We start from the raw sequence: 26,721 nt of genomic DNA, 5'->3' as shown, positions 1-26,721 counted from the left end.
TAATCACACTAACCATTACTCTACAAAGGCGGACTGCAATTAAGTAAGAATGGGATATACCTCGAGATATGGCAGAGTGCTTAATTGATTTCATAGGTTAGTTTGTATTTTGTCGCGTCCGGTTAAATTACGGAAAGGCTATTATGAAAATTTATAGGGAGAAAGGTATAGTTTCTCTACCGGCGCTTGCAGTGTGTTTTTATCATACGTATAGTACGGTTAAGTTAGGATACGTGACGGTGTTTGAATAAGAAAACTGAAACGTTTGCAACAAAATGCGATCGATCATCTTCGGTACGGTATAGTTTTCTCACTTTGTGCATGTGCGAGCTCTCTCGTTGACATTCAAAGGCAATGTTGGAGTTGATTAGTATTACCCATCGACTGCTGTTCTCTAAAGAAAATTCGAAATGAAAGAGTATAACACGTTTTCGTAATAAATGCCTAAATAACGTGGCCGATAGCAGTTGTTAACTCGTAAAAATAAAGACTGAATAAACGATATCACTGTGGGTGTTCATCAAGGTTCTGCCCTTTCACCATTGCTATTCATCCTCTGCATGGATACGGCAACAGCTGACATACAGACTTCACATCCCTGGACCCTTCTTTATGCCGATGATGTGGTACTTGCACAAGAAACCCGTCCTGAACTCCAGCATCAGGTTCAAACGTGGAAGGACAGACTGGCTGAAAATGGACTGCACCTCAATATCCAGAAGACAGAATACCTGGAATGTGGCCCCCAAACCAGTACCATAAGTATCAGTGAAGAAGACCATGCAATTTAAGTACTTGGGATCCGTCGTCACCTCAAACTGTGACACCATTCCTGATACTCGGATGAGGGTAAATGCAGCTTGGCTCAAGTGGAGACAGGTCACTGGAGTCCTCTGTGATAAAAAGATGCCTCAATATCTAAAGGCAAAAGTTTATAAGAGTGTGGTACGGCCAGCAGCGATCTATGGGACTGAATGTCGCCCCATGACGAAACAACAGGAGCAAATGTTGACAACCATGGAGATGAAGATGCTTCTATGGTCCATGGGGCTGACCCGATGTGACCACATAAGGAACACGGACGTCCGGCAAAGGTTTGGTGTCGCGCCCATCATAGACAAAGTGAGGGAAGCCCGTCTCCGCTGGTACGGCCACGTCATGAGAAAACAGGACGACTCAGTTGCCAAAACAGCGCTCCACATCAACCCAGAGGGAACAAGACCACGAGGAAGACCGGCAAAGAGATGGACTGACAACATCAGGGCAGACATGCACAGTGTTGGCTTAACACCAGAAGATGTCAACGACAGACAGAAATGGAGGAGATGTAGCAAAGCAGCAGACCCTGCAAGTCGGGATTAATGCTAAGAAAGAGAGAGATACGGAAATTGCGTAAGAATGTCATACATCTCAGAGTACATCACTGATTTCAGAGGACATATCTTCTCGCGTCTAGTTACGGCTATTTACATGTACATTTTTCGCAAGGAGGTTATTTCTCTACGTGGGTTTCAAATATGTTTTCATGATAGGCTACTTATACGGTTAGGTTAGGTGACGCTGTTTGAAGAAGAAAGCTGAGGTGTTTGCCACAGAAATCTCTGGAATGATACCGTATTTCTCCGAATCCAAGACTTTTTTTTCTCAGAATTTCATGCGAAAACTCAAGGGTTGTTGCATTCGCGGCCTAACAGTAAGTTAATGGATACCACTGGCAACTACCGCGGTAACCATGCTGCTTCTTTTCACACGCGCACAGAACTCGTTGACAATAAACGACCGCCTCTTTACTACACATCGCTACCGGTTGTACAGTGCCTGTGTGTTTCTCAAATCTGCAGATTGGCATCAAAACATGCGACCCTTCGAATTCTTAGAAAAGCCATGGCTACTCAGTGACAGAGTCATAACGCGTCTATTGTACTTGACGCTTAGTAACATTAAGGTTTATAGACAGCAGGAATATTTTCGTAATGGATAGTCGTATTGTAAAGATACGTGGAAAAGGTATTACCGGCAAATTTTCAACGGGTTATAGTCAATATTATGATGCCAATTTGAAGTTAATGTTTATTAAACACTCCGAAATGTAGAATAATTGTGCAGCCGCAAGAAAATACGGCATACGCCTAACTAAAGCCAATATTTGGCGTTAGCGTGAAGACAAAGAGGTAAAAAATGCGTACTGTACAAAAAATGCATTCAGTGGTCCGCAACAAGGACGCTTTAAAGAAGTCGATGATGAACTTGTGAGGTATGTGCATGAAAAACGCAAGGGCGGTTGGCCATACCGTGGCGCAATAAACTCGTCCTTGACTTTCAACGTTCGCGATTAGGCCAATACATCGCTAGCCGTTGAATTTGGCTGCACCCGACAAGCGAGACGTGCGTGTAGCGGTAGCCAGTTATACCTGACGCTGCGTAAAAGTAACAGTTTTATAGACAGCAAGAATAATTTACTGATGGATCGTTGTATTGTAGAGACGCATGGAATAGGTATTGCCGGAACATTTTCAACGAGTTCTCTTCGATATTATGATGCCAATGTTCAGTTAATGGTCCTTAAACCCGCGTAAATAAAGAATAATTGTGCAGTCGCAAAGAAAAATGAAATACGGCGTGACGAAAGTCAATGTTCGGCGTCTAAAAATAGTCTAAAAATTCGTAGGCCTATATGATTTTACAAACTTCTTTTTGAGCCTGATTTAAATTTTTTAAAGGAAAAAGTGGGGTTCATCTTGGATTCGGAGAAATACGGAACTATAATTTTTTCAGAATGAAATTAAATATACACTTTCCTGTAGTATCAAATTACGAAAAATACCAAACAAGTAAGCCGTAGTGTGGATATCATCTGCGGAAACGCAAGTTTTGAACAAACTGATTGCCGTTTCATACAGTTTTTAAAGTGCATGAAGGGTTTTCCGACTTTTATAAAAAATCGGATATAACGACAATCCGTTATAGCGAGTAAATTTTATGAATTCTCGCTATAACGGACTTCTACTGTATCTATATCCATTTAGATCAACACTTTAATAAAGGTAAGAACTTAAATGATGCGATTAAGATAAAAAGTCCTTTAAGTGAACAAATACTGAAACTATTACAACTGTGCGGTTAGAGGCGCATGACTGTGAGCTTGCATCCGGGAGATAGTGGGTTCACACCCCACTGTCGGCAGCCCTGAAGATGGTTTTCCATGGTTTCCCATTTTCACACCATGCAAATGCTGGGACTGTACCTTAATTAAGGCCATGGCTGCTTCCTTCCAACTCCTAGGCCTTTCCTCTCGCATCGTCGCCATAAGACCTATCTGTGTTGGTGCGACGTAAAGCCACTAGCAAAAACTATTACAAACGCTCAAATTAGAAAAAAGTAATTTTTTAAATATTTTCAATCCCACATCTATTAATACTCCCACTACACAAAGAGGCACCACTTCTCCCGCTGCTACCTCTAAATATTCCCCTCCACATGCTATGCCAGTTATCAAAGCTCCGCCCTCCCTGGCTCACCCCCCGCTACAACTTCCTCACTCCTACAATACAAGAAGTAGAAGTGCAGCAGCAAGCAGTAAACACCACCAGACAACCTAGCAGTAGTCAAAGGGGTAAGTGAACGAACCATTAACACGACCAATTAAAAACAAGGTCCAACACAAGATAATTTTCACGTAAGTTTTCTCTTGTTACAGACATATCAATTAACTCAACATCTAAGGTTGATTGTCCCTTTCGACCGACGCTCTTGTAAAAACTACAAACTCTACAACGTGAACATCATCAGTACGACATAGTTGATTATGTCAATAATTAATTTATTGGAAACAAAGTACAAATTCTTGTGATGACGGCTACAAATAATTAAATAAGTAGTATGTAATGTGAAAATGAAGGCCCATAAAACTTTTAAGAATTTTACAAGTTCATGAAATGCTTGAAGCTTTTAGCCAATTATTTGCCCTAAATTTTAAAGTGTTTTATAACATTTCAAGTCACTATTGAGATTTAAAAGAATTCAACAATTCCATTATAATTCACAGCCAGGCTGTTATTTTATATACTGTGTAATCTTCAATTACAATATAATAGTTAATAATAATAATAATAATAATAATAATAATAATAATAATAATAATAATAATAATAATCGTATGGCCTCAGCTACCGTGTGCAGACATTTCAATTTGATGCCATCTGGCTGTCTGCTCGTCAATTTCGACGTTCCGTTTTACTCTAGGCCCCCACTAGATGGCAGACCGAGTAAACCGAAACTCTCTTGGGCGTCTATGGCTGAGATTTAATGAATTTTGTCGGGTAAACACCAAATGTGTCACCAGAGATCTTTTACATGCCGACATCGTACGACATGGAGTGTCGAATGGACTTTTTTCCGCCCTTCAAAAACCCGACTACCTCTGCCGGGTTTGAACCCGCTATCTTGGGATCCGGAGGCCGACACTCTACCGCTGATCCACAGAGGCAGCTAATATAATAGTTTAAAGACCATAATTAAGTACAAATAACTTATCAAGATTAAAGTCAGGATCCTGAACTAACTTTGAGACATTATTATGGCTGATGAAGCCTAGTAGATGGGCGAAACATGTACCAAATATAGAATTTATAACAAGGATGAAGTCCTAATTATAAATGTATTTTATGTATTGGATAGGTGAACTTACAAATAAACACTTGTATTTTAACATTTATATTGAATTTCAATACGGGCTCAAATATGAGGATATTTACTTGTAATATGTAAAGCCTTTGACAACATTGGCCACGAACATCTTCAGAAAACTTCAGAAAACTCCACAGTCCCTTCCAAATTAACTGCCCTAATCTTATCATTACAAGAAGGAAATGAGACACAAATCGAGGTTAATCATTCTGCAATGAAGCCCATTAAAGTACTGAAAGGCGTAATGCAAGGTTCTATGTAATTTAGCTACAGACCACATTCTCAACGAGCTTTCCAAAGAAACTATAGCAACCAAATACGGCTTTTCACTAGCAGCTGGTCTGAAACTGCTGAGAGTCCTCGCTTTTGTTGATTACACAATAATTATCGGAAAGGCCAAGGATTCTGCGATGGAACTGACAAGAACGGCCTTACAAGGATTTAATGAGATTGGACTTGAAATCAATACATTAAAATCTGGATGTATAAACATTGTTAACAGACAGCTCATTGAAGACAATCTGTCAACTTACCAAGGTGACATCAAAAGCATATCTTCCAAGGAATCCATAAAATATCTCGGAGTTTACTTTTACTTTTACTCCACCAAGCACAATGCAGAAATTGCAGAGTAAGACTGAATTACTCACTTCTTCCCCTCTGTTGCATGCTGATCAGAAATTTCGCATTATCAATCCAATCGAATCCTCCGCGAGTCAACCTGATGATGTTGATTGTGAGAAGAAGAAAATATATGAGCCCACAGTTTCTTTTTATAAGGAATAATACAAAAATGATCAAAGTCATGGGCTTGGTAATTGGGAGTAGGGGCACGATACCTAAAAAATTCGTTGAGTTTTGCAAGGCAAAATCCTTCAGTATTGATTTTGGACTTTCTGGCTTGAAATGATCAATAAGTATTTTAAGAAACCACAACATTCTCTGTTACACAATATCAGTTGGTATTAAGTGAGGAAGTGTGGGAGGAGTTCGACTTCATCAAGCAGTTTGCTTGTCATAGTAGAGACAGGATGCTAACATAGAACAAAGATTCCTCTAAATATACATTCTCAATGGTGCAAACTTGCCTTTGAGATACAACCTGTGACAATAAAGTTCAGTGAATGAAGTCAGAACGGTCGATCTGCGTAGCAGCAGGTTTCGACCACCTGCTCCCAACGTTGTTCAGTTGAGCATCGTGTAAGACCTGTTTGACACAGTGCGTGTTTAGTGCGTTGGTTCTGAACTGCGAACAGGAACGTGAAGGACCAAGAGATCAATGTACAGTTTTGTTTTAACCCTTTGAGCCCCATGAAAAGAAGTTAAAGTTGAAAATTGATTTTATTCACAAGATGACTATACAATAGGTACACAGAATCATAAAGCACGCTCAGTTTGTTCGTCACAAATATAGGGTGTCCATACCAGGTGTGGTTTCATCAGGAAACCACTGGGAAGATAGTGCACTTTTGCACTTCTTGTGATACTCGCCAAAACAGTTTCTTTCATTGTTCAGGCACAAACCTACGTCGCATACAAGACATGCCCATTTGGTTCGGTGGGGATTTGATATAGTACTGCAATGAGAACAGCGTCGTGATTTACATTTAGTTGGCATGTGGTTAGCTTTGTCAAATCGCATTTCTGTTGCCACTTACTTCTTGAATTTGTTCTCCATGCGTGGGGTTTTCTTGCCTCTAGTTGGAGTTGATTCGGTCCCAATCATTCCCGCAACCACTGACATTCGGAAATTTTTCACAGTTAGTGTGGCACCACCTTCACTTCTCTCCATGAATAGGATGTAAGCATTCACAATACATACATCAATGAAGTGCCAGAATATGCCCAACCACCATCTCTTACCTTTACGGATTACTTCATACACCGACTTCAGCATGTCAGCCTTGTCCACAAACCCCATGTTCGAGTTATAATCTGAAACCATTACCGGACAATTGACAGTAACTGTTGTTCCATCTTTCGTTTTTCGTGAAACGGTAGTTTGCTGCGACGGGTCATGGAAGTTTGAAAGAAAAAGGATTCCTTTCTTGTCCTTCCAAATAAGTGTCACAATGCCACTACTAGTATATCTAAAATCAGAAGCACCACGTTCCAGTTGTTTTTCATTTACTAAATCTTTTGGCATTTGCACTCTCCCCTTCCTCACCGTACCACAAACATAAACCTTTCTCCTTGCAGAGTTTGCATTAGTGCTACAGAGCAGAAATAATTGTCAAAGTAGACCTGGTGGTTACGTCCCTCGAGCTTGGCAGTGACCCACTGGTTTCAGGTTGAAACCACGTATATTCACATAGAAATAGAAAATATTTCTATAATTATAAACTGAAATACCCACAAACTTGTTAATTAGGATTTTAGTACAATTTCCTCCCATGATGTACAGGGCCTGTAGATTATCAGCAAAGTCTGAGTAAGTCCTCATCGCAAGTGCAATATTGGTTAGTGGTCCAAGGCATATCAAGGACACTTTCCCTTTAACAAAGATATTAGCACATAAAATTAAACCATACAACAAAACATGTAAAAACAAAAGAAACATGCTGACAGATATACCTAATGAACAAATACTTACGGTTCACTAGCACATAAGTTGTTATTTATAATCGTAATGAAGAGCAAGTAGGCAAGACGCCATTACATGAATACCTCCATGAACTAAACACTGTGCGCCAACTGCAAACAACTTCAGCTCCCTTAGATACATGAAATAGCCAGCAGATGGCTCCAGTTAACAGAGAGGCAACCCGGTTTCTTATGAAAACCAGCAGGAAGCCGGGCAAGTGAGCTTCTAAACATGGTTTCACTGCGAAACCACTAGTACAGAAAGGGTTAAGCTCGGCAAGACACCGAAAGAAACGCATGCGATGCTGGAATGTGTTTACGAAGATGAAGCACTGTCTTTGAAGTGCTTGTACGAGTGGTTTACCCGTTTTCAAGGAGGCCGGGAAAGTGTTTCTGACAAACCCCATAGCGGAAGACCACCGTCAGTGACAAAAACATTGAGAAGGTGAGGACATTAATCACGAACGATTGGCGATTAACTGTGCGCATGATAGCGGATGAGCTTTGAAAGGAAAGAGATTTGACGATATTCCCGACATCCAATGAAACGTGACGAGGCTTTTCAACACCATCCCAAAGGAAGCCTTCCTGCAAAGTTTCCAAGACATGTATTGCCGATCTAAGTAGTGCATAGTTATGGGAGGAGATTATTTCGAAGGACAGTAAGGTCACTGTCGTGCATTGTTCATCTATGTTGATAGTACAGGACTATTCACCAAACTTTACTCTCACAGGTTGTATTAAATCAAATTCTTTGTTAAGCATGAAGATGTAAAAGTAGTTTCTATCATTACTGTCTGATTTAACCATACTTATAATAGGTTTTGAATGAACCTGTACAATTTCCTCCCATGATGTACAGGGCCTGTAGATTATCAGCAAAGTCTGAGTAAGTCCTCATCGCAAGTGCAATATTGGTTAGTGGTCCAAGGCATATCAAGGACACTTTCCCTTTAACAAAGATATTAGCACATAAAATTAAACCATACAACAAAACATGTAAAAACAAAAAAACAAAAAAAACATGCTGACAGATATACCTAATGAATTATGAACGTTTCACTCGTAACATAACATAACATAACATAACATAACATAACATAACATAACATAACATAACATAACATAACATAACATAACATAACATAACATAACATACATCAGGAATGATAAAAATGTTGATTCCCATTGGGAACCTGAAACATTTGTTCCGAATGAGTAAATTTATAATACCAATATAGTTGGTCCGTTATTTTCCAGCTAACTCATTCCTGGTTGCCAGTGTAGTACACTCAGCCTACACCAGGTTAATTCCTGAAAGGCGTGGAGCTAACATGGGCGTTCATGGCCTGTTGCTTTGTTTTCCTAGTCTTTTACCATCTCCACTTTTCTTACACTTCCAACATGAAGTAGCCTGCCCTCCTGATGAAGGTGGGAACCAGAAACGAGCTCTTTGGAAGCCGACAAGAACTGGGATTGATGAACAGAGAGACGGTAGTGTGTCCTTTCTTTCTACCCTGAGCTATCAGCGTGTTCCTATCCTTCTACAATGACTTCTTCTTCTTTTCCTGCCACTTTTCCCACACCTGTGGGGTCGCAGGTGTGAACTGCGTTGCACTTGTAGATTTAGTCCCGTTTTACGTCCGGATGCCTTTTTGACGCCAACCCTATATGGAGGGATGTAATCGCTATTGCGTGTTTCTGTGGTGGTTGGTATTGTGGTATGTTGTCTGAATACGAAGAGGAGAGTGTTGGGACGGACAGAAATACTCAGTCCCCGAGCTGAAGAATTAATCAGAAGCAATTAAAATCCCCGTCCCGGCCGGGAATCGAACCCGGGACCCTCTGAACCGAAGGCCAGTATGCTGACCATTCAGCCAACGAGTCGGACCCATCTACAATGACTATGTTTGGACAAAAAGGAAAATGTCTGAAAAACAAGTGTCTTAAGAATTTTTAATATCATTGTTAGAATGAATAACATTTCCCCTGGTGACTCGGAATGATATCTTGTCCAGTTGCAGCAGCTTCAGGTGACGTGGAAAGCAGTTTTAAAAATTGAAGAACATAATGCTACCTATGCAATGTCGCTGGCTTCAGGATGATACTGAATGGCATTGGTCTTTGAAATACCGGTACCACTTCAGTTGAAACAATATTTTACTTAATAAACATTTTTCATCAATTGGGTACTTTCAGACCTTCTCTGTGAACATTGTTTCTTCTGTCCAGGGTAGTAAGTATTTGCCATTTACAGATGACTCAGGTTTCACCTGCAACTTCACATGTGTGGAATCTGGTTTTGTGCCCATTCATAGAATTATTGACGAACACTGGAAATTACATAAAAACGTGTGTGGTAGTAGATCTTGCAGTGAGGGAGACTTTAAATTGTTACAATCAGAGTTGAAAAGTAATTAAGTAAAGGTAATCAGATGACTTGTAACAATTACATTCTTATTTGCAATCATTAGTTTTTACTTGTAATTTACTTCTTGAAATAAAATTGCAATCGTTACTTTCCATTATTTGATGTACATGACAGAGAAGCAGAATTTGGTGACTTTTTCAGTTCTATTACAGCAGAGCCAGTTCTTACTAATCCAGTACTTCCAAACACATGTTTATCCTAATGATGTTTCTAAAACTAGGGCACTAAATGCAAAGATGTACCTTCCCCCAAAGAGGTGGGGGCTTAGCAATGACAATTTTAAGAATCAACTACTTTATTTTTAAAGTAAATGGAAAATTATTTGAAATGCTTAAGTCAACTACAATAAATAAGATTCATGAAAGTTCCAAGCTATCATGTTTAGTCTCTTGTATTGTTACACCATCATGTGAAAAAGAAATGTTAGCGATTTCCTTATGACTAGCGTTCTGTAAAGTAATTCTAATTTTACTGATTACTTATTGAAAAAGTAATTTGTAATTGAACAAAATGTTTTTCAGGTAACTGTAATTACTCTCTTCTGGACTTGCTTGTATACCTCATACCTCCTTACTCTATTATTTTCACAAACATGTGTCCTGAAGTTTTAAATTCACTGCACGACTTCGTAGGACGTCTCCCGGGAACTGTACGTGCTGCTGAGATGTTGCTCAACATTTGAAAGCTGATAGCCCTCTCCTGTGTACCTCTTAACATGACCAACAACTGATAACTGCTAGGTTCTTCAATCTGCTGAGAGTCACATGTCTTGTTCATACTCAAATTTTTAGATATCTATAAACATTTCTGTTTAAATCCTTAAAAATTTAAAATGTGGAACTTATTTGTAAGTCAAGACCCATTAGGAGAGGGGTGCGTGTGTGTGGTACCGTACAGTACCTTACTTCAGATTTTCTCACACTTATCCTTAATCACACCATAAATCAGCAACTCCGCTTTACATTGTCAAGGAGATATTCCCTGCAATGCCTGAAATCAACAGAGTCAGTGTTTGTTTGCCTGGAATTTGAGATTATGTCGACAGGAATAAAAATGACTGCCCATCTAAGGTATGTTGCTTTATTTTGTTTAATAATTTTGACAATACAACTTTGTATCACGTGGCTTATTTTCTTGAAATATCTATCCATGACTTGAATTAGCAAGCAATTGGTCGGCATTTCTGTGTTAGCTGTTATGACACCTCTCTGTTCCTTTTCTCCTCTTTACTCTAAGGGTGATTCATACTGTCTTGCAAATAATGATTTATATGTCTCATTCAATTCTATAATTGCAGGTTATACTAAAAAATCCACATCATAACACACGTCGAGCGTGTGATGTATCTGATATAATGGGAACAAAATAGTGGGGTCCACCTATTCAGTACAGCACAAAGTTATAAGATGAATTATAACATTTTATTAATAATGAGAACGGTTTCGATGCGTGTATGCATCATCTTCAGCCATAAACTTGACAACTTTTTTTTTTTTTTGCTAGGGGCTTTACGTCGCGCCGACACAGATAGGTCTTACGGCGACGATGGGATAGGAAAGGCCTAGGAGATGGAAGGAAGCGGCCGTGGCCTTAATTAAGGTACAACCCCAGCATTTGCCTGGTGTGAAAATGGGAAACCACGGAAAACCATTTTCAGGGCTGCCGATAGTGGGATTCGAACCTACTATCTCCCGGATGCAAGCTCACAGCCGCGCGCCTCTACACGCACGGCCAACTCGCCCGGTAAACTTGAAAACAGACAATAACTTAAGGTTATAGAAACAATGCATAATAAATATGTACACTAATCTTATGGATAATTGGTAGAAATTGACATGATTTAAAACATGAGCCGGGAACAATAACTTATAACACAGGCTTAAAAGTTCTTTTTCTGAAAATATAGCACCATTTCCTTTTTGAATGACTAAGGTCTTGATGACCTCTTGATGAAAGTTCACAGAGTTTTGAAATGTAGGATAAAAATGTTAGGAGCTTCAGTCAAAAAAACATTTTCAAAGCACTGATTGAAATACTGGCCATTAAAATTGAATGTGTTCTTTCTTAAAATAGCTTAACATATTTTAAAATGGTGTAACAAGCTTTAAATCTGGAAAGAACGTGAAAATTCTTCAGGCTCTGTATTTCATGGTAAAATGCACGTCTTCTTTAACTAAAAATAACCCTTAACAAAGCTATGGCTGGAGTTGGTCTGCTGTGGATTTGTAATTTTTATAATTTTTTTTTTTTTTAATGTGAAAATAGGCAGACACTGTATTTGCCCCAGGGTGCTAGAAAGTGTTCTTAGTTCAAGGTGGAAACTGAAGCAGATAGAGAAAAGAGGAAATTTAGAAAAACTTTTGAAAAAGAATGAGGTCCTATCCTCAAATTTTGAGTAAATATGAGACTCACTTCTGCCGGCATGTGTGGTGTGTGTAATCGGGAGTTAGAGAAGACACAGAGTCATCTGACACCGAGACTAGTACATACTTGTGTTGGGAGGTGAAGGGGAAGAAGTTAATCAGGGGAGGTGACTGGAGGGAGTAGGAGGACAGGTAGGGACAGGGAAAGAAGGAGATGGGGGGAGTTTGAATTAGAGACGGGGTGGGAGGGAGGGAAGAAAGAGGGGAATTAGGTAGGGTGATGTGGTGAGAGAGCACGATGTGAAAATATATTACGTATGCTTTGAAAAACTGATTTGCTATTGGAAATTTTTCTATGTCTGAAAAATGCGATCAGAAAGTTGAACAATACTTTTGGTTTCTCAGAGATGTCCTTGAGATTTAAACCTGAATTGAAGTATTGATCTAGGTGAATGTAACAACTCTCAGTGATGTCAAGCAAAGGACCTTTATAGTACTGTGAGATCATGTTAGTAAAATTATGTTGAAAATCCTTCATATGCTGACCTATTGCTGAGAACTTATTGTATCTGACGGCGTTGACGTGTTCTGCGTATCTGATCCTGAAATTTCTTCCTGTTTGTCCCAGATACGAACTGCTGCAATCGTGACAGCATAATCTGTACACTCCAGAACTATGAAAAACATTATTTTTGTTTATTGAGGTGGACTTGTGTGGAATGTCAATGCTTCTATTATTAGTTCTATAAGAAATCTTAGTATCATATTTTATAAAGACGTTAGTGATAGAGTGAATTTTACTGGTAAAAGTGAAGGTTGAAAAAATACACTGACTGACAGTGACAATGCAACACCAAGGAGGAGTGGTTCGAAAGGGATGAAAGTTGGGGAAAAAACAGAGACGGCACGGATGAATAATTGATGTTTATTTCAAACCGATATGCAGGTTACACAATGCGCACGGCATCGACTCAGTAGGATGTAGGACCACCGCGAGCGGCGATGCACGCAGAAACACGTCGAGGTACAGAGTCAATAAGAGTGCGGATGGTGTCCTGAGGGATGGTTCTCCATTCTCTGTCAACCATTTGCCACAGTTGGTCGTCCGTACGAGGCTGGGGCAGAGTTTGCAAACGGCGTCCAATGAGATCCCACACATGTTTGATTGGTGAGAGATCCGGAGAGTACGCTGGCCACGGAAGCATCTGTACACCTTGTAGAGCCTGTTGGGAGATGCGAGCAGTGTGTGGGTGGGCATTATCTTGCTGAAACAGAGCATTGGGCAGCCCCTGAAGGTACGGGAGTGCCACCGGCCGCAGCACATGCTGCACGTAGCGGTGGGCATTTAACGTGCCTTGAATACGCACTAGAGGTGACGTGGAATCATACGCAATAGCACCCCAAACCATGATGCCGCGTTGTCTAGCGGTAGGGCGCTCCACAGTTACTGCCGGATTTGACCTTTCTCCACGCCGACGCCACACTCGTCTGCGGTGACTATCACTGACAGAACAGAAGCGTGACTCATCGGAGAACACGACGTTCCGCCATTCCCTCATCCAAGTCGCTCTAGCCCGGCACCATGCTTGTAATGAACGACGTATTTATGTTTTGCAGTGACAGACACAACACATTTCAATTTCAGCGATGGTTATCGAATATAAATCAATTTAATGCATAGACAACTTTGATATGCGTATGACATGGAATGTAGTAAAGTTTGACGTAATAAGAAAAGCCTTGAAAAATAAAAAAGATGTGCATTTATATATGCAAAGTGTAGCACCGGTTCTGTCCGACAGCTAAGTAGACGGGGAGCGCGGGAGAAGAGAAACGTGCGGTGGCGAGCCAGAGGAGGGCAGAGGGGAGGAGGTGCAGAGGTGTGGCATAAGGCAGACAGTGTGCCGGCTAAACATTGGCCAGCAGGTATTCAGCGATGTTCGCGCGGAACTTGAAATGTCACAAATTTTAGGCACCTTAGTTAATGTCCTAATGAATGTCGGCACATAAAATTGATGCTGACATCTTTTTTACGTGTACTTCAATGTGTTTTCCAAGTTTCATAGCGATCGGCGAATTAACCATTTCAACAACAATAACAATAAAGGTTCCCTTGTGAGAGTTGTTACATTCACCTAGATCAATACTTCAATTCAGGTTTAAATCTCGACATCTCTGAGAAACCGAAAATATTGTTCGACGTTCTGATTGCATTTTTCAGACTTAGAAAAATTTCCAAGAGCAAATCAGTTTTTCAAAGCATACATAATACGTTTTCACGTCGTGCTCTCTCACCACATCACCCTACCTAATTCCCCTCTTTCTTCCTCCCCCTCCCGCCCTGTCTCTAACTCAAACCCCCCCCCCATCTCGTTCTTTCCCCGTCCCTACCTATCCTCCTACTCCCTCCCATCACCTCCCCTGATTAACTTCTTCCCCTTCCACACACCCCCCGCCCCCAACAGAAGTACGTACTGGTCTCGGTGTCAGATGACTCTGTGTCCTCTCTAACTCCCAACTACACACGTCACACACACCGCCAGAAGTGAGTCTCATGTTTACCCAAAATTTTAACTCTGTTACTTCTGGTGTGAGAGAATCAGCCATCTAGGAAGAGTCCTAGTCTGTTGCCCAGGAGACACCCGGATGTATAACAATATCGCATGCAAATACACCCTACTGGGAGGTTTCTCTCGTGTCTCTCTTACTTTGTACTTCTGACACGATAAATAAATAAATACCCAAAATTTTTAGGACAGGACCTCTTTCTGTTTCAGAAGTTTTTCTAAATTTCCACTTTTCTCTATCTGCTTCAGGTCGCACCTTGAACTAAGAACACTTTCTAGCACCCCGGGGCAAATATGGTGTCCACCTCATTTTCACATTTTTAAAAAAATTATAAAAATTACAAATCCACAGCAGACCAACTCCAGCCATAGCTTTGTTAAGGGTTACTTTTAGTTAAAGAAGACGTGCATTTTACCATGAAAAACAGAGCTTGAAGAATTTTCACGTTCTTTCCAGATTTAAAGCCTGTTACACCATTTTAAAATATGTTAAGCTATTTTAAGAAAGAACACCACATTCAATTTTAATGGCCAGTATTTCAATCAGTGCTTTGAAAATGGTTTTTTGACTGAAGCTTCTAAAATTTTTATCCTGTACTTCAAAACTCGGTGAACTTTCATCAAGAGGACTTTCACTTCGTATAAAACCTTAGTCATTCAGAAGGAAATGGTGCTATATTTTCAGAAAAAGAACTTTTAAGCCTGTGTTATAAGTTATTGTTCCCGGCTCATGTTTTAAATCATGTCAATTTCTACCAATTATCCATAAGATTAGTGTACATTGTTTCTATAACCTTAAGTTATTGTCTGTTTTCAAGTTTATGGCTGAAGATGATGCATACACGCATCAAAACCGGTCTCATTATTAATAAAATGTTATAATTCATCTTATAACTTTGTGTTGTATTGAATAGGTGGACCCCACTATTTTGTTCCCATTATATTCTCGGTTGAATACGAATTTAATATGAAGTTCTTCAACTTGAATGATGTACGTGTTTACTTCATTTGAGTGGCTTGACACTTGAGGAGGTTCTACATCTTATTGGAGAAGCCATAAACACGGAACGACTGGAATCTAATATATTTTCTGATGAAGATTCGGCTGAGGAAAATGAAGGGCGTCCCGCAGATAACCTTACCGGAGGTCAACTCCGAGCAACAGCTGAAAAAGAAACACGTATGAATGCCAGGAAAATCTAATCCTCCCACAAATACCGGACTGCACAGGAGTAGAGCATCCATGGCCCGCGAAAAGAGCAACATCATCACCTCGTCCACTTGGATGACGGATGACCTAGTTCCCACAACAATCCACTTCCCTACTTTTAGAAATATGATGCTGACTGAAATATTTCAATTCTTTTTTGATAATGAAATTGTGTATTTCTTGTGTTCTGAAGCCAGCACTTTTTAAAAACGAAAACTAACCCTGAAGATATTAAAATATTTGTTGCCATTTTACTTCTACGTGGGTATGTGCAAGTGCCACCATCAGAAAAGGGTAGTGCATCGTCCATGTGTCCAGGGCGGGTCGCAAAGAAATCCAAACTAGCTCATTTAAAAAAATTAAATTCCAATTTCCGTTTCATCCTGAGGTCGTGGATTCACAGAGATCATTAGATAGCTGTATTTGCTGGCTGATTTCCTTTCAATAGAGCCTATTTTTAAGTAGTATAATTCATAATCCTTAACCTAAAGTTGAATATTACTGTCTGCTTATCTTAGTATAACATAAAAATGCCATTAACTTTCGATTATTCTCATTTATTCTAATAGAAAAATCTAGGAAAGGAAAGAAAAATGAAGTATCTTTGGGAAGAAATATCTATCTTCATTAAAAAATTAGTTAATTGTTGAATTGATTCATCAAAGATCTTCGATTAAAATATATTTACAATTATACCTTTGCTGGCAGGACCTAGTGTTTACAGTGCACTATGTCTTCTGGTATAGGCTAGAGCAATTTTGTTACTTTCATAGATCTGTCTCTGTCTTATCCTTGGCTTTGACAATATGAAAGTGACTGAGGTATGAGCGATGCTAGTAATACCATTCCTTATGCAGCCAGTCCCTGCTATGAATGGTGTGAAAACGTTGCTCATAGGGTCGGTTGGTGCATGCATTTCAGTGGGCTTGGCAAACTGATATGTAATAGCAACTTCTGGCTCGGTGAGGAAAGGAACGGGAAACTACCTCACTCCTCATTTCCCTAGTACGCCTCTTCAGTAATGCCTAGGCCATCTATGACAGCTGATGGCAGAGCTGTTGAGGATCCAACCAGCCTTAGGGCTGAAGACTGAACATACATACCTATATTTACAATTATGTATATTGAAAAGTAGAAAATAAGTATGAGATTATTTCATGAATTCTGTACCAATAAATTAAAATTACATCTCCGATTCATTTATTTTTGTGACTGAATGAGATTACAATCCCTACATTATTTCTTATTGCAAAATTTACAGATCTATCTGGAAAAATTTATTGAACATCAATCCATTGCCTTGAATTGAATATCCTAATCTTAAATATTCATATCTTCACATTTTCATTCTATCACTAATTTTCTGGGGTTATCTGAAGAACGTGGAAGTGAAAGAAGGTTATATTTCTTTTCAGATCTTAAATTTCAACAAATAACAAGCTTTCAGGTACATAGGTAGTTGGTACAAAAACAGAAAAACCAAGGACTGGTAATTGCGCTTCAAGCTCCTAATTTACGAGGTTCCAACATTGCTAATGTTGCGTTTAGTTAGGTAGATAAGGAGAGAAATCTCCCAAAACACAATTTTCAAGAGCACTTTGCTTCAACAGTTACAAGTTATGGCCTTCCAAAGGCACCACACAAATATCTATTACATTACCAGCGCTCCTGAACTCTTACGGCCTACTCAAGGCAACCATTAACTATTACAAGACAGAAAAAAGTACCCATTCTACTGGGCCTTCGTGAAAAAGAACAGGTTAAATTACTGGCCCCAACTCAAAAATGTATGGAGGCATACACTTGCGCTCCTAGAAAACCAAGGTTAAAACCCTACTTGGGCTTGCAGCCCGATGATGCAGAGGCTAATCCCAAACTACCAAGGAGACTAGAAGGACAAGTTAATTTACGATTTACAAGAGAAAAGCAGTTACAAAATCGTAGTCACCTCAAGATTAATTGAAGGGGAATTCGAGAGGGTAACACTCTTTCTATCCCCGATTTACAGTTTAAGTCCTTAGGACTTTTTTTTTTGCTAGGGGCTTTACGTCGCACCGACACAGATAGGTCTTATGGCGACGATGGGATAGGAAAGGCCTAGGAGTTGGAAGGAAGCGGCCGTGGCCTTAATTAAGGTACAGCCCCAGCATTTGCCTGGTGTGAAAATGGGAAACCACGGAAAACCATCTTCAGGGCTGCCGATAGTGGGATTCGAACATACTATCTCCCGTATGCAAGCTCACAGCTGCGCGCCTCTACGCGCACGGCCAACTCGCCCGGTAGTCCTTAGGACTTACATGAAATTTTACACGAGAAGGAACAAGGTTTACATTTAGGAAATTGACTGTTACATAGTTAAAGCATAGCATATAGAAGAGGAAGTGTGACATCTTCATGAGTTTCCATGGATTGCCACACAGATGGCACTGCCATCCACAGAGATGACCAAGCGCGAGGATAACAGAAGCATTATTTGGACTATTACTTCAAAATCTACTAAGAAACTCAAGCATGCAAGTTACGTTTGAAAATGATTTCATCTTCTGGACACTTTGGAATATTTCCTGGATGATTTCGCTGTCTTCGAAGTAACCAGCTCCCTTCTTATCTCCTTTGTGCGGAAGAAGAATCGCCATTTCAAGTAATGAAATACGAGTTTTGGTAGCAAACACAGCACATGATCTTCACAGCTCCCCAAGTGCGATGACATCTAACTTATGCAAACACTCAAAGAAAGTATCACCCCATAAACTATCCATACACGATAGCTTTTCCGCAACAACATTTTTCACTCGCAAAAACACATTATAAACACTTTACGCATACGTGAGATATGTGGTGCTTTGCATTGAGCCGTAATCTTTAATTAGTGTTAGGGAAGCAGACACATTATCAATCGGTTTGCCAAAAAGGAAAGGACGACATAAATCACACTGAATCACTTTTGAAATATTCCGCACTATGTATCCGGCTAAATGATACACTAAGTACTCTTTGCTACAATTCTGCCCACTTAACTCAGGTAAGCTGTTTTCCCAGTCTGGTATTTGAATGTCATTTTCGATCTTTACAATTTTTACCCTGATTTCATCTACAGCTTGTGTCTTCACGATTTTTACTTTCAATTTCTCTTGCAAGAATACGCATTTGATTAACAAGAGATGTCAATAGAGATTCAGCTCTGTACTCACAGTTTCCGCCAGACGATAAGGCAGTAACTAGTAGATAAGGTAAATTACACTTCATCACCAACAATCCACAACTCAAAGGATGAAAACAATACCACAAGTACATTACCAAGTCACAAGACAAGGGATGCAACCACAATGCTTGCAGAAATGCATAGACCAAATACCCACAGATAAGAAATAGGGAGACAGATTTTTTTTTTTATAATTTCAGACGATACCAAATCGAAAGGTTAGGAGGATAAATCCCACACCAAAACAGTTACAGGCAAAATAAGATAATTGATGGTACACACATAGAATACCACATTAAAAACAGCTGCGAAGAGTACCCAAAAGAGGAGTGTTAGATCACCTGATCATAGATGAACATAAAACATCAGTAGTCAGAAAATGAAACACCTTTAAGACCTACCATCCATGCACAAGGCAAGCAGGGAACCTTTCCGACACCAACCAATCGTAATACACCATAACCAGTAATCGCACAATACTGAAATGGCACAGGTTGCACTAAGCTCCTTACACACACACAATGAAGGGATGATAACATGGTAAACATTCAGGTACCAAACTCACTATAGCCCAGTAATGAGCAAGTCACTCGACGACAAAGGGATCCAGCATAAGGAATTCCATGCGGAGCCACGAAAGAAATAAGTCCATAACTTTACATTTTAAAAACCTTGAGTAAACGGGAGATCAGTACAGAATCACAATTTAAAGTTAGATGAAATTAGATTACCTCCATGGTAATTCAGTAGCGCACCACACAAGCATAAGGGTCAATAACACGAATATACCATTCCCAGATATTAATACCACCGTCACAAGACAGGTAAGGTAAACAGTTTTCAAACTACCAGCAACCAAACAAAGTAACAGTAGTACACAAGGAGCACCAAATTAGTCACCAACCCAAAGCACAATAAGGACCAAATTGACTCGCTCGCCAACCCACAGCATGTGTGCTAGGCCCAACTAACAGTACAGGTCAGTTACCAAAGGTGCATCCAACCAGCAGAGGATGCAGTACAATTTTGCCTGTTTAACCAGGTTTAATTTGTGAAACATGAACACGCCCAATCCGTTTTGCTACAGGATCACTTACCAAAATTGAAACCGGAGACAAGAACTCCAACACAGTACACGGCTCTTGGTATCTAGGGCAAGCTTTGCCGAAAACTTATTCATGGCCTTATTTATGGGGTAACATTTAACATATACCAGATCCCCAACATTTAATTTTGACGGCTTTCTACCTTTGTCGTACTTCCTTTTGACCTTCTCATATGACACAGATAGATTCTTTTTGGCTTCGTTCCAGATCTTTTGAACGTCATTAGGCCTTGATAGGTCTGGCAGAGGATCTTCAATACATAGAACATCAGACATAGGGGAGTACGGGGTATAGCAGAACATTAGAGACATAGGCATCTTACCATGAGACTCATGAGTAGCGGAATTAAAAGCATGGGCTAACCAATGCAGACAGGAGTCCCATTTGGACTGATTGTCATGATGATACGCTATCAACGCGGACTTTAGGTTCCGATTCAACCTCTTGGCATAAGAAGGATTTGGGTAGTATGGGGTAGTGGTGACATGGGAGATGTACAGCTCAAACAGATACCTTTTGAAGGAGTTACTGGTGAAGGAACTAGCATTGTCAGATACTAAGAACTTGGGTGGGCCAAAGGATGCGAAGATAGAATTTAGACAGGAGATAGAGGTACGCGAATTAGTGGACCTGGTGGGGAAGATCCAACAAAACCAGGAGAAGGCATCTATGCAGACAAAGATGTGGGTGTTTCCCAGGGAAGATTGGGGGAGGGGACCTACAAAATCAATGAACAGCCGCTGCATTGGGCGTGAAGCTTGTGATGATGACAGTAATCCCACCCGATTATTCAAATTAGGTTTGCTGATGGCGCAAGATTTACAGGATTTGATCATGTTCCGGCTGTCACTATCCATTTTCTTCCACACGAAGAATTGCCTAATTTTCTGACGAGTTTTGAAGTTACCTAGATGACCACCAAGGGGAGAGCAATGGTAATATTTAAAGATGACAGGTACCGAAACCTTTGGAACGACAATTTTGAAATTATGGTCCTTACGACCCTTACAACAGAGAACGCCCTTAGATAAGGAGTAAGGTTTTACTTCGGTCCCACTACTGATTGTGTCAATGATATTTATCATATTCGGATCAGTTTTTTGATGATCCCTAAATTCTTGGTACAACAAAGGAAGATCGGTAAGGATGGCACTAACACCTACGCTATTGACAGCAAGCTCATCGACACTCGGGTTCACTCCAGTACAAGGATTACCTTCAAACATCCTGCTCAAACCATCGGCAATGACATTCTCGGAACCGTGTATATGTCGGACATTGAAATTAAAAGATGAGATTCGTAATGCCCATCTGGTTATCCTACCAGTCCTTTTAAGTCGATTTAACACCCAAGAAAGAGCCTGGTTATCAGTCTCTAGATCAAAGTTCACATGTTCAATAAAGGATCTAAACTTTTCTAGTGCAAACAGTACAGCCAGAGACTCCAATTCATAAATGGAGTACTTAGACTCCAGATCGTTGAGGACCCTGGATACAAAAGCCACTGGCCTACGTCCATCTTCATGTTCTTGTAATAAGACAACCGCAATGGCACACCCGAAGGCATCAGTTTGAATGCTTCTCAAAATCAGGGGAGTTAGTCAATGCAACTTTCAATGAATTGGATGCTTCCTGCTGGGCACTATCCCAAGTGAATTTAACATTCTTCCTCCTAAGGTAGTTCAACGGGGCAGCTATCTCGGCAAAGTTGGGGATAAATTTTCTGAAAAAGTTCACCATACCGATGAGTTGGGCGACACCTTTAACATCCTTGGGAGGTGGGAAATCCCTGATGGCCTGAGTCCTACAATGATCAATTGAAACACCTTCAGAAGAAACCACATGTTCTAAGGAGGACATACTGGGCCTGGCAAATGCAACCTTTGATAACTTCACTGTCAGTCCGGCCTTCTTTAGCCGTTGCAAGACTTCCCTGACGTGTACCATATGTTCCTCAAAGGTATTCGAATAGATTACCAGGTCATCCAAGTAATTAAAGACGAACTGGAATTTAATGTCCGAAAGAATGGAGTTTAACAGTCTCGACAACACAGCCGCTCCACAACTTAAGCCGAACGGAAGCCTCAGGAACTCATACAGGTTCCAGTCGGTTATAAAAGCAGTAAGGGGAATGGATCTCTTGGATAAAGGCACTTGGTAGTATGCTTGGTTCAAATCTAGGACCGTGAAAAATTTCGCTCCCGAGAACCATCCAAAACAAGTATGAAGGTCGGGCAATGGGATAGATTGGAGCACAATCTTGCTGTTTAGAGCCCTATAGTCAATAACTGCATGAAAACCACCAGAAGGCTTGGGTACCAAGAACACAGGGGACGCGTACGGAGAAGTGGAAGGCCTAATTACTCCATCTCTCTCTATTTGCTCAACAATTTTCTTCAGTTCCAATATACGGGGTGGGGAAAGACGGTAAGGAGGAGATCGAACAGGCTGATGGTCAGACAACTCGATATCATACTCAAGAACGTCGGTCAAGCCTAACTTACTAGTGAACACATTTGGAAATTCCTTACAAAGATCACGGACTTGACAGGTTTCGACATCCCCTAAGTGATTCAGGTCAAGGCGATCAATGTCGCTAGGCTCATCGGACTGAGGGTAACCCACACAAGAAACCACGGGCATTTTCAAAGGAACGTTAATCAAGTCAAACTTAAAATCGGGAGAAATTTTGAAAAAGAATTTTTGACATTGCAAATCCAAAACAAGTCCTGTCCTGGATAGAAAATAGGTCCCAAGAATAACGTTATATGATAGATTGGATGTTACCAAGCACTTAATTTTCCAAGTGAAATTAGCAATTCTCAACTTGACCTTCACTGAACCCAAGATATTAAAAAACTGACAATTGGCAGAAACACATTTCAAGTTAGTGGGTTCCAATTCAGGTAATTTACATGAGGTTTTCATTTGACAGTACCAAGCATAATTCATTAAACATACTACACTACCAGTATCGAGGAGAGCATCCGCTGGTTCATTATTGACCTCCACAAACGTGCATGTACCAGAGGAGGGGACATGAGCGGAGATTCTATTGCACATGGGGGGACAAACAGGCTTTCCAAAAGATTCAGAATCTACAATTTTAGGATGGGCAGGCCCTGCCCTCTTGCTCAGTAGTCATTGAGTACCCTTACGACCTACTAAGGGGCAATTTTTCTTAACGTGTTGTCTAGAACCACAGGAATAACATCCACTAGAATCTCTTCTGACATCAGGACAAGAACTCTTTAAATGATTTCGGGACCCACAATTATAGCATTTACGAGCTTTCACCTCATTAGATGTTGATGAAACAACAGGATAATTAGGAGTAGTTGGAGGAGGAAAATTCACAGGCCTAGAGGCATCCCCGTGTTTGACATCTTCGGCAAAAGAACAGGCCTCTTCTAATTCTTGAAAATTAGTTGGGCATCGGACCAAGGAAAGGTAGGAACGATATACAGGAGATATTCCTTTTAAAATTCTAGCTACCATCTCTCCTTCTGGGACCGAAATTCTAAATACCTTACAAAAGAATCGTAGATCTAGAACATAAGTCAGTAGGTTCTCATGCAGAAACTGGGTTCGGAAACAGTACTGCGGCACTAGATTTTGAAGAGCAAGGGAGGGAATGAATTTAGAAAGGGCAAGCTCATGAAACGCGTTAATAGATAAATTTCTAAAAATTGCTTCAGAAATATCCCTTTTCAGGATCCCTTCACCGTGAGGGAAGAGGGCGTGGAAAATCCCCAGATCATCGACCGAGTAAACATTTCTAGTGTCTGTTAACTCTACAAGGAAACGTAGAAACCTAATACTCTCTTCAATAGAATTCACAGAAAAACTCTTTACTCCATGGAAAACTTCCCTCAGGCAGTTGGGAGAGGAAAGAGAATTTAATTTAGACACTAAATTTTCCAGGAAAGGAGCTGTCACACAGCATGACCCTTGATTCTGAGAAGCAGACACAAATTGGTTAGTAGGAACATTAGAGGTAGGCACAACAGGATTATGAACAGCTGAAATAGAGCAATTATCCATATCTCTACTGACTAATAGCAAATCCAAATCAGCAGTAATACCCGAAACCACCGTTAACAACCTAGCGCATTCGGAAATGAATTCCGGATCAGGCTTAATGGACAATAGGTCCTGAATTTGGCCCGAGTAGTGGCTCGCTCTGGCCCTCAGCCGGTTTACTTGGGCTTTAGATGGAGGCAGCTCAATAAATTCCTCCCTGATTATATTTATCTCATTAAGGCTCTCACAAATTGAATTCAGGTACTCACCAACTCGGCTCCTGTCAATTACCGGTAATTTTATGGGGACCTGGGAGTTGGCCGATAGCAAGGCAGCACATTCACCAACAGTATGGGCAGGTTCGATATCTCTAATCGCAAGTTCGTACTCCAACTCAGCACTACGTAGAAAGGAGGGGTGCATAACAGCACGCGCCATGGTGGTAGACATGTAACAAAATTAATTACACGAGATCCTTGCACTTCCTTTCACAAGAATTATTTACAGTAACTGTTACTTTCTTTGTTTTAATTTTCATTCACCAACGATCAACACAGCACTGCACTGTACCAAACGAGGGAAAAATGGGGAGGGGAAATTACGCTGCACACAGCAGAAACAACCAAATCAGAATCAGAACAACAGTGGAACAACAACCACTCAAACCAACACCATCCTCTAGATCCCCGGAACAACCTATGGATGACGGGTTCATAACCTTACCCACCAGGGAGGGAGAAAAAGAGAGATAGAGAGAGAGAGAGAGAGAGAGAAAGAAAAGAGGGAGGAGAGAGACAGAGAGAGAGAAACAGAGAGAGAGAGAGAGAGAGAGAGAGAGAGAGAGAGAGAGAGAGAGAGAGAGAGAGAGAGAGAGAGAACCCTGGTGAGAAGGTTGTTGGCGTGTTCGCCCCGAAAAGGAAGTTAAAGCGAACGCATAGCAGGGCAAGGAGAACAAGGAAAACAACAATGCACATTACAACAACAAACCAAAGGTAAAAAAAACACAAACCAACAACATGATACCTTAAAAATTACGAAAAGGGAGAAATTAACACACTTACCGGAAGCAGAGAAGTGAAGCGGCTTAAGGCCGTGGTTACAAATACCAAAAGAAACAGTGACAGTGCTCCACAACACCTTAGTGGCAAAAAATATCTTTAATTGAAACTAAATGAGATGAAACAATTTAAATGACGTTAATTTGAGAAAACCTAGGTTTATTGTTAGAAAGGGAAAAGCTATAATCAGAAAATAAATTCAACATAATGTTTGGAAAAGGTTAAATGTAAATAACAAAATTAACAATAACTAAATTAATCAGAAAATATTTGATATCGGTTTGCTGATAATTAACAAAGATTAGGAATCATTAAATAAGAAAAATGTTGGTATTCTATTAACAAACAATAAATGACTAGTTGAAAAACAATGAAATGGAAAAAGAAAAAGTTGATCTCCATACCTTTGTACCAGTAATAACTAATAGGTAATATAAAATGTGATCGATCACGTGAAAAATTAACCAAGTAAATTACTATTTTCAGTAAACAAGGTAATAGTTCAGTTAAATACTAAGCAGGACGCTTCTCTTCGTTCTCTCGAGTAATTAGTTAAATTTCCACCAACGGGCTGTTTCCAAAGTAAATTAAATTTTAACGTAGAAGTTTACACATCCGCACCGGACAAGGAAAAAGGCAAATCATACGTTAAAAGGTTGGCAAAAATTAATTAACGAACATGAAAAATAGTCAACAAGATACACACAACCAAAAATATTATCAGAGAACCACACAGGAGCCGTGTATCAGACTACATAATCCAAATCCCAACAACAATGCCAACAACATTGGTTACCACAGTAACAGGAAAAACAAACGTAAAGCCTGCATCTGAGGATAGGAGGAAAATAAACAGAGCAAGAAAAAAAATAAACAAAAAACCCCAGCAAAAAGAATGCATACGAAACACGGCGGAAAGTTACACAGAATTACGAACAGGGAACACCAAGGGAAAAAGCTAAGCTCAAAACCTTGGAAACGGTTGGTTCACACCGAAAAAGTTACAATACTGCCAAAGAATGAAAGTTATTAATTAAAAAAAATGAATTTTCTAATTCAGTCCACCGTGCATTTTCCACACTTAGGAGAACAATTTGTTAGAAGAATCAATCTTCCGAAATGCATTAGCACACACGATGCCCAGTCCAAATTTGGAGAAAGAAGAAGTTTTTATCATTATTATTATTCTTCCACACTTGAAAACACATATATTTTTTTCTTCACTGTGAATGAGGGAAATCTAACACAGGTACATACCTTTCAGACACTACCTTTTTGAAAATCCAAAGCTGGTCATTGTTGTTGAAGTAGGTTACCACGAGGCCAGAGAACTTGGTCTTGTTACGAAGAATCCAGAAGAAGCTTTCACCCAAAATGATATTTCAAAGGTAACGGTAGAAGGTCAACAGAAAGTCCAGCAGGGATACATCCCCATTAAAGGGGAAATCACGGGGGCATCAGAATAAACCACCACGCCATTGCGTAGCACATG

General features: G+C 40.1%; 1 protein-coding gene across 3 annotated transcripts in view; it reads right to left on the bottom strand.

Annotated features, from left to right (window-relative positions):
• Window positions 1-26,721, bottom strand: part of LOC136872333 (nucleoside hydrolase) — a 168,900-nt gene that overhangs the window by 33,464 nt on the left and 108,715 nt on the right. For all 3 annotated transcript variants that reach the window (XM_067146143.2, XM_067146145.2, XM_067146144.2), the window contains exon 5: window positions 8,104-8,220. In XM_067146143.2, coding sequence (XP_067002244.2) covers window positions 8,104-8,220 — 117 coding nt within the window. The remainder of the gene's footprint in view (window positions 1-8,103; window positions 8,221-26,721) is intronic.

Source organism: Anabrus simplex, chromosome 4 (genome assembly GCF_040414725.1).
Source record: "Anabrus simplex isolate iqAnaSimp1 chromosome 4, ASM4041472v1, whole genome shotgun sequence".
NCBI lineage: Eukaryota > Metazoa > Arthropoda > Insecta > Orthoptera > Tettigoniidae > Anabrus > Anabrus simplex.
This window is presented reverse-complemented; position numbering and strand designations above follow the sequence as displayed.